The following is a 10,036-nucleotide window of genomic DNA, read 5'->3' on the forward strand; positions in this document are numbered from 1 at the left end:
CCAAAAATTATTATTTCGATGATCAATAATACCATATATCCATGATTGGCTATAAAAATTTACATTATCGGTACAAATTTTTTTTCATATTATCGTCTTTATAATAACTAATTTAAGTTATATCTAACTATATGTGAAGTAAAGAAACTTTAATATTAACTTCTCGCAAAGTTTATCCGTAAGGTCAGATAAGAAAGTTCTTGATCAAAAACCCCACAGGCATCTGGAAGAATTTGAAGGAAAATAATCGGTCACACACCAATTGAAAAACCCTTGCTTCATTTCAAACTATAAAAAAAAAATAAAAAAAAATACATTGCAAGATACCAAAAATTAAGCATATACATCACTTTGTTTCAATTTTCCTAACTAAAATTAATTTTATAAACTCAAAGTCATTTCAAGCGCTGGCGTACGTAAAAAATAGTAACAAAATTTCCATGACACACAATTGCCTTCTTAGAATGAAGTGGCTAACTTGCACCACAATCAGAGACGTAAGAACACGGTTATAGACGAGATATCAGATATATATTGTCAAATAATTTATTACATATATACAATCTGAAAAACAATAGCAAGCTCCAAATAATTATAGCTTGGAGGGAGCAAGTCACTATTTTTATTGATCTCAAAGCTATAGATAAAAGAGCTTGAGGTCATCATTTTAGCAGAAGAATCCAAAGATTGCTTTAAGTGCCCTTACGAAATGGGTTTGCATGAATCAACCGATCGATATACAAATTGCAACAACCAAAGGGCTTCATGCCATCAATTAGGTTAATTAATAAATTTCAGCAACCAAAAACCCCAGTCATGGGCAGAGTACTCCTTATGTTATTGCCCCACCCATTTTTATTGCATCCGCTGGTGACTTCAGTAGCTTCTTTAGCGACTCAACTATGCTACCAAAAGATGGACGATCAGCAGGGTTACTGCAGAAAAATGTTAGCAAGTGTCAGAAAGAAATAAAATGGTACAAAATGGATGCAGTTAACAAGGCAATAAAACATCAATTATGATCATTTAGAAGTTCTTTATATAGAAGGTGGAATTTGTTAAGAGTAAAGACACATCAGAAGGTCTTAACTCTTAATGAGTTGCAACAAAGCATAACAAACTAGAAGTTAGCCCACTTTTAATTTTTGGCTTCAATTATACTACTATCCAATAATCAACAATTCCAAAATGGAATTCGGCCAATCAACTACTTAGAAAATATACATGAAAGCCTAACAATCGTCATGTAAACAAGGCATGTGTTGTTCAGAAATTCCAATAGATCCGGCCACCTTTAGCCACTAGAAATATCAAGATATATATGGAGGCCTAAATTATTGCCTTTTCGCCAGGACCAGTACTATTGTTACATATTGTGCATTACCAGAAAATACAACATAAATAACACTTACTCGGCCCAACAAGATTCCATGAGGGAGGCCAATGCTGGGGAGATGTTTGGAGGGATAGCTAGTCTCCTATTCTGGAAAGCGACAGCTCCAACCACCTGAACGTACACATAAAGATGAGTACAAATTTCACCAATTAACTTTGCAGGTTTCATTTTGCCACACTGCTGGTTGAAATATGCAAGTTTGCATTTATGGCTCTTTCCGTTATAGTTCCTTTTGAGTTTTAAATTTGTAATTTCTTGTAGTGATCCTCCTTGTTACCATATAAATGAAAAGATTAAGCAAAAATGATCAACTTCAAGCATCAGTAGTTCAGACCCTAGATGCTCAATAAATTTACCTGGGCATGACTAAGTCCATTCCATGGTTGTTGCAGAGTCACAAGTTCCCACAGGATAACCCCAAAACTGTAAACATCAGACTTCTCATTTGAAGGTTCTCCTCGAAGAAATTCTGGAGCCATCCACTCAGGCTGAAAATAAAATTAAGAGAGTTACACACTTATTGAAGATGTGGCACCATGAAGTGAAAGTTCAACCTGCAAAATATTAATAGAATGACCACTCTTGTTGAAAGAAATTTGCCTTTATGTACAACAACATGCAGAACATACTAAACCAGATAATTTACTGGACACAAAATTGCTCCCTTAAAACACTCCTGAAAAGGCACATTCTCCCCACCCCAAACTGTCATCAAAGAATTGACAGCCATACATCCAACCTTACTGGTATCAATCATCTATCTAAATCATTCTTATATCATTGATCTTAGCACCAACTTAAAAAGGGAATGTTAATAAGAAGTAACAGCACTGTTGTCTATTTGAATCAAAGAGCACTCATGTAGAGCAACATTAGTTGAACTCTCTTCTTTACTTCAAACCTGAAATTGCTACTCAAATAATTTTCAATCCTAACGTGCATAATTATTTTCTTATCATCATGCTTATGCACATAATCTGAGAACGAGAAACTTACTGTTCCAGCAACGGATTTTGATGATAAGAAAGTATTTGCCTTAAATCTGGACAATCCAAAATCACAGACCTGAGCAAGAAATGAAAAAAATAAATCATTTATTGAGCACAATATTTTAAAAAATTTCAAGAAACTCTAGTGCTCTTTCAGTACATTATACCTTCACGGTCCAATTTCTGTCCACTAACAGATTTGGGGTTTTGAGATCCCAGTGCACAATTGGAGGCTTTAGACAGTGGAGATAATTGATCCCTTTAGCCTACAATCACACGAATCATATATCATATATAATCTACAAATTAATTTATTGATTAGACAAAAGTAATAATATCTGGTACAAACCACATCTAAAGCCATCCGTAATCTTCTCCTTGGATCTAGAATCTCACCAGATGCTGGCTTATGTATTAGGCGAAATAAACTGCCCCTGTCATAAATGCAACAGGAAACAACAGTGAGACACTCAAGCCTTTATGAAAGAAAATTCAATAATACAGTTAACAACCAAAATAGCTGGATGGCTTACCTAGGCAAATATTCTGTTACTATAGATAGATGGGGACGTTTAGTAACTGCACCCATGAACAACACCACATTTGGATGACGTACTCGTTTCATTATTGCAACCTACAGCAATGAAAATAACAACTTGAATTTTAACATGCTTCATTTGCCCCTTTAGAGGAGGGAAAGAAGCAAGTTCTGTAAAATGAATTCCCAACATTATTATACTCAAACTAAGGATGCATACAAGGATATAATTTTAAGCTCTGAACCACAGACACCAATAAATCAAAACAATGCAGATCCTAAAGAATTGCAATAAATAGGCATCATAGTACATTTGCTTAATCCATTTTCAGAAGACCAACCTCTCTTAGAAACTCTTTCAATTGATCATCTTGGAAATCCTGAACTGTTAAAACTTTGACAGCAACATCCTGCACGTTTAAAACAACAGTAAAATGCACCATAATGAGTGAAAATTAGAATAGAAAAATAATAGTCTGTATTAAAAATATTTATTCAAGGAGACAATACAAGATATGTCCATGGTTCAATATAGTAAAGTCATCTTGGCAGCTAAATGTCATTCATTCAACCAATCACAGTCAAGCAGATTCAGACTTAAGAAACTGGGGACAATGAAGACAATACAAAGCAATATTCATGAACTTGTATATGCATAGAATTCAGCAAAGAAGAACTAATTCAAAACTTACTGATCCATGCCATTCAGCACGATACACAGTCCCAAATGATCCTACACATAGCGAAGAGTATTAAGATTTGGCATATCAGTCATGTTCTTTAAAAAGGAAACAGAAGAAGCAGAAAATTTACCGGCACCAACACGCTCTTTGATTCGCAAATCATCCCATGGTATCTCAAGCCAATCCATTGCAAGTGATGGTTCAAGATTCAAGTATCTTGGAATATTACCAGCACCCTGATTTTCAACTTTATTTTTTACATGTTCTTGTTCCTGTTTTGATTCGCTGGATAAGCTCACTGTAGATTGCTTATAGTTACTTTTTACCCCAGAACTTCCTTTTACAATGATCTCTATCTCTTTGTTGGAAGCTTCTAGTACTACAACTGAATCTTTACTGAGCCTGGGGTATTCATGTAACGATGGTTCAGTGGCTGGGTGAAGATCCTCAGAAACACCTTCATATACTGGAGGAAAATTTAATAAACCAAGGATTGCACATTCCTTGTGATTCCCTTTCAAGCCAAAAGGAATTAGAGGTGGTTCTGCACCTCCACGAGTTTGATCTATTGCAGGATAAATAGAGCCATTATTATTTTTCTGCAGATCAGTTTCTTCAGCTTGTTGATCTTCCTGTACACAGCCTGCAACAGATTGAGTAACAACTAAGTCAAACTTCAGAATAGGAATGATCTGCAAATTAAGATTTGTTAAAACAGCACTATGCATGCAGGGGATTTTATGTCCTCAGTGGGTGTCAATCTTAATTTTCAGAGCCAACCTTGTTCCACAAAATAGGGAAGAAAATTTCCAAGGCATCTTTTAATGCATCTGTTATAAAAAAATTAGGACTTGGACTAGAGGAAAAGTATGTAGTAAAGATCAAAGTCCTTGAACTAGGCATACTGAATTTTTTTAGGGAATGAAAAATGAAAGATGAGGTTCAAACTTGATTGATGATGTAAATAGCTCATAGTTAAATTAATACAAGCATACATGATGTATGTGTGCATCTACATCATTTGCAAAATTAATGAACAAATTTTAAGGAGTACTCACACCAAAGGAACCCACCTGGTAAAATTATTTTAGCCCCATTATAAATAAGATTTGAATGATATGCAACTGGGTGACCAAGAATATGTCAAGATTCAATGCTATATAGATTCGGAACTTGAAATAGGAATAGTTCAATACAATAGGAAGTCTAAATTTACAGGTATATATAAAGCACAACACACCTAAAGAAGTGTTACCAAGAGATTGAGAACATGCTGCAACATCCACATATGGTGATTGGGATTCTTTCAAATGAGAAATTTGAAATGGGGAAGGTATTGAAGACACATATGCTCCATTAATAGAGGAATCCGGCCCATGGATATTTCCTGGTTCCCCAACCAGATCAACTACATATTCCCTGTTAAAATATAAAAGCATATATCAAGGAATCTGAGGAAATATGAAACAAGTCTCAGGTTCTTGATAAGCTGAACAGAAGACTATAACAATTAACTGAATGCTCTACAATCTCAATAAATCATCAGTGGCATGCCAAAATTCTGACATGAGCAATCTAAATCAAAAGGTGCAACGATACAATTCATACAACTTAACAATCCATAAATTGATTTTGAGCCAATCCACTGTGATTATCGTCAAAGTATAAGCAAGTGGGCAGAGACATATTTTGTTTAACATTTCTATCAAAACTCGAAAGGATAAAGCAAAAAAGACCATTGAGCTAACCTTGAGAGCTGTCTATCATCTTTAATCTTGACAAGGCAAGACGATCTATGATCTGAAACACAGTACCTACAACCTCGAGCAATTCGACATGGCAAACCTATGTAATCCGCCAATCTCTGCATCCGCAAAACCAAAATAAAATCAAATTACTTCAAATAAGTAAATAACTAATCTGAGATTACAAAAACCAACTGGGCAAAACAGCAACACTAACGTCTAAACGCATCCAAATGATACAATAACAAAGAAACATATTCTTCACCTTGAAGAGAATTGCGCGATGCCTACAGAGTCCACTAGATAAGCTACCTACAGGAAGCACAACACATTGGTGAAAGTTTCTCAACCTCTTACTCACCAACTTCCACCTCTTGTGTAGATCTCCTTGCTCCACCGGGAATGATCCCCTTCACACACAAACGCACAAAATTCAACACCAAATGACCAGATAAATAAACAAACAAACAAACAAACAAACAATAATATCCAAAGGACGTAAAAAAAAGGGACAAGTATGAAGTATCTTATTCTTATTATCTTACCCCATGCATATGGCAACGAGTTTCCCGAGCTTCTCCACCAGCACCAACGCGTTCTCCGAAGCAGAATACAACTCTTGAGCTTTATCCTGAAGCTCCTTAAGCCGAGAATCCTCGTGCCGATCGAAAAGAACCACCTCTATGGAAGTGTCGCTAGGTTCAGCCGCCTTAAGCGCCATCAGAGTCGGTAAACGCTTCCCTTCTTCCTCCACATCGTTGCACATCACCCACAGGTAAGGATTCATCCCCAATATGTTGTAAAAACCGTCCGATATCTTATCCGTGTATGACAAACACCCACTCACCTGAAAAAAAAAACCAAACAAAATATTACTAATCGGTAAACTACAGATATAGCAAGTGTCGTTTTGGTTTGCTTAGTTGTTATTACCCATAGACGATACGAAACGGATTCAGCATCCCAGGTTTCAGTGCCAGCGTCAAGAGTGAGAACCGGTTCGGAGCCGAGGCTTGCCAAGCAAGATAGCCTCTTCGTAAACGCGAGTTGCAGGTAGTAGCTTTCTCTGTACTTCTGCGCTGTGTTGCGCTTCTCTTTCTCTTCCTCTTCTTGCTGTTTTTGTGTTGCGTCTTCTTCGGTGAAGACTTGACGAAACGACGACGTTTCGTCTTTGGTGACGTCGCTGGAGAATGTGGCGGTGCCGTCCAGCGTGAACAAGCTTCCGGCGTAGCTGCTCCCGCTGGACAGCCGCGGCAGCGAAACCTGCCGGTCGAAGCTCCGGTCGACGGCATCCTTCACAACCTGCGCCGCCGCATCCGGTGGCGGCGGCCGAAGCAGAAGCTCACGTTCATCCTCCTCTTCTTCCTCCTCCTCGTTAGGATAAGGTTTGAAATGGTGACTAGGTCGGTTGCGATCCTTCTTTTTATCGATCAACCAGTCGCAGAAGGCGGCGATTTGCTTCTGCTTGGTTCGGAACTTGTCGCCGCCGGTGAATATATCGGAGACCGCATTCTGCTTAGTGGACGAGAAAACGACGTCGTTTTTCACATCAGGTGTGGGACTCTGTGGCGTTGTTGTTTGCTTTTTCGGCGCATCGCTTTCGAAGGCTGCAAAATTCGTATCCGGTGATTTGATGGAGTTGACTATTTTTCTCTTTTCCTGATCTAATCTCTGCTTCGAAGATTCATCCAAGCCTCTTTCCGGAAACTGCCTCGGGAAAAAGTAAGTCGCTCTGTGAGGCATTTTTCAAAAAAAAATCTCACTGTTCCTCACTCAAAAACCGTGATATCAACCACTTACTTTTTTTTTTTAACCACCAACTCACACGAATCTACACCTGCAGCAGCCACAGACGATGGTGATGCACGCTCGCACGTGCGAAGAAGAACCACCACTATTCTCCGACTCCGTCGCCGTGCCGTGCCGTGTCTTTCTTCTTCCTCAACCTAAAACTCAAATAATACTATTAACCGCCATAGAGTTTCTTTTCGTTTCGTTTCTTCTTCTATATTGCACTCTACTACTGTAGTACTACCGAGAGTTGCGTTCAAATCTGGCACGTGCGTCCAAACTCGATGACGAATGATTGAGCCCTCACGACGTGAGTTAGTTGAACTTATATAAGCTTAAAGAGAAGAGAAGCTAGCTAGCCCACCGGAATTTAGTTTCCGAGGCTGTGGAAAGTGTTAGAGAGAGAGAGATTGAAGAGAGAGAAAGCGTAAGATTAGGTTAAAGGTATGTGATTGTATGGTTGGTTCTGTTGTGACGACGTTGTAATGTATTTTATGCAGAAGAAAGGGTTGCCATGCTAGTTGAAGGAGGGATCATGGAATGCTGCAATGGATGATGAAGGCAGTACTAACGTGCGCTTGAAGATATAGTGCGCACCCTTCGTCATGTGGTGACACGTAAATTAGTGGCCAATGGGTTCGCGACACGTTAACATGAGAGCACACAGTGCGCACCTGCGCGCAAGGTTTAGCAGTCAGGAGCCGCGGGTTTTTTAAGGACAAAGAATAGTGACTTTGCTTCCCAAATAATTATCCTTAGGATTTTATATACAAGAAAATATTTGTTAGAATTGTATTATTACTATTATGTAGTATTAATCTAAATTATTATATTTTTATTTTTAAAATTATAAATATATAAAAATGGTAATTATTTTGAAAGCTTGTGTACAACTTATACACACTTATTTATATATGGACCCATAATAAATTGAGTACTGCATAAATATATTTTCAATCTTTTGTAATTTGATCAGAATTAATTAGTATTAGTCCTGTTACTTTGATTTGGATAAATTTAGTCACTAATTTTTTTTTTTTAAAAAAATGATTTTCATTCCTTGTTATAGAATTTTTTTCACTGAAAGGAGGACGAAAATTACAATATTTTATAAAATACAGAGTCTAAAAGTTAAAGTTTAGTTTATGAGCTAACTAAGTTTCATCAAAAGTACAAAGTCCAAAACATATTTTATCCTAAATCATTCTAGTTTAATTCATTAAATGTACAATTCAAATTTTATTTAATTAAATAAAAATTTCAATTTAAAATTAATTTAATCATACTTATTAAAAAATATATTGAGTCAAACTAATAATTTGTGAATATTTTTTATACGTGTATACTACATAAATTGTTAAGGTTATTATGGTTTTAGTTATTTTTTCTTATATCTATTATTTACTGAGCTTTAATTTTTAAGATTTATATTTTAAATAAGTAATCTTTAAACCTTGAAAAATATTCCACCATTTTCCACAATCAAAATTAATTTTAATGTTTATTCTTAGATCATGTTTAATAATATGATTAATAAAAATGTATGTTAAATACTATATTCATAATTTTTAAAAGTGTTTTAAAGAGAAATTTAATATAAAAAATAATCAAGACATTTAAATTTATTTTATTTAATTAAATGAATCATACTTAAATGATCAACATTTTCACAAATTAAACCTATATTTCAAGTGTTTCACTTGATTTCATTACACTCTTACTTATCAACATTACCTTTCACACACTATTTAATTGGAGGTTTGTTTTAGTTATTTTTCTCATTTATACTCAAAACTTTGCTTTGTATTGATATATTTAATTAGATGATATAAACATGTGAAATAAAGTTTTGTTTGGTTTAAATTAATAGTTATAAAAAAAAACTGTAACATGAGAATTACAAATATAATATTTTTTACTACTTTTATCATGCTTTTTTGCATACATATTTAAAAATGAAAATAACATTTTCATAATTATTGATAAACTAAAAATTTCCATAAAATGGTCTTAATTTTTAATGTTTTTCTTCTGTAGCAAGTAAAAAAGAAATAAAAAGCAGAAAATAGTTGATGTCACAAAAAGTAAAATAAAAAATAGGGTTATTAAAAGCATGTAAAAAATATTATATTAATAATAAAATTAAACAAAAAAAAATAGTCGCGCTGCTCGAGTCAAGGGATACATTCTGTACTAAAAAAAAAAAACAAGGGATATACTCATTTGTAGCGTGCAATGACGATAATGCCTTTACGGCTATTTAAAATGACGGAATTAGGCTCTTCCTTTCTTTCTTTAAATAAATAATTTATTTAATCCCTGAATTATGAATTTATTGTCAATTTAATTTATATATTTTCAAAATCTTCAATTTACAATTAATATATTTATATATTATAAATCATATATGTATTAACCAAGTGACTTTAATAACTTAAGAGGAGGGTGAATTAAGTTTAAAAAATTTCTCCTAACAATTTTAATTCTCTCTTTAAAAGGAATATGCAGAAAAAAAAATAATGAATAATTTACTTGATACTTTTTAAATATGCAAAGTAAAATTAAACTGCAATAAAGTAAAAGAGTTAAGGAAAGAGAGAATTGTAAACTCGGTTTTATACTGGTTCGGCCACGCCCTGTGTCTACGTTCAGCCCTCAAGTAATTCACTTGAGATTTCCACTAATTTGTAAATCCCTTTATAACTTCTGAAACACCCAGGAATACCCTTCTCTTGTGTTCAGAAAACTTTACAAATCAAGAGACTCACTGTCTCTTGATTAACAATAGTTTACTTTGAAGTACAGGATAATGTTTTTCTCTCTTTTAGAGATGAATGATACAACTTGAAGAACTTATAAGAATCCTTAATGATTTTGCAAGTGATTGGCCAAAG

At 34.8% G+C, this 10,036-nt stretch overlaps 1 protein-coding gene across 3 annotated transcripts; it reads right to left on the reverse strand.

The window, feature by feature from the left end:
- Positions 1-494: 494 nt before the first annotated feature.
- Positions 495-7,701, reverse strand: LOC114385017 (serine/threonine-protein kinase CTR1-like). 3 transcript variants are annotated; one of them, XM_028344944.1, is made up of 15 exons: positions 6,285-7,695; positions 5,897-6,198; positions 5,617-5,761; positions 5,355-5,470; positions 4,862-5,025; positions 3,737-4,249; positions 3,616-3,656; positions 3,265-3,333; positions 2,919-3,019; positions 2,735-2,819; positions 2,553-2,651; positions 2,393-2,461; positions 1,753-1,884; positions 1,413-1,507; positions 495-935 (listed from the first exon to the last, which is right to left on the reverse strand). In XM_028344944.1, exons 1-15 carry the CDS (start codon positions 7,092-7,094, stop codon positions 833-835), a joined length of 2,844 nt encoding a protein of 947 aa, XP_028200745.1. In that variant the 5' UTR covers positions 7,095-7,695; the 3' UTR covers positions 495-832. The 3 variants fall into 3 exon arrangements, with proteins under 3 accessions (XP_028200745.1, XP_028200744.1, XP_028200746.1); XM_028344943.1 differs by having other exon boundaries at positions 4,847-5,025; XM_028344945.1 differs by lacking the exons at positions 495-935; positions 1,413-1,507 and having other exon boundaries at positions 1,816-1,950; positions 4,847-5,025; positions 6,285-7,701.
- Positions 7,702-10,036: the final 2,335 nt, after the last annotated feature.

This window comes from Glycine soja, chromosome 14 (assembly GCF_004193775.1).
Source record: "Glycine soja cultivar W05 chromosome 14, ASM419377v2, whole genome shotgun sequence".
Lineage (NCBI taxonomy): Eukaryota > Viridiplantae > Streptophyta > Magnoliopsida > Fabales > Fabaceae > Glycine > Glycine soja.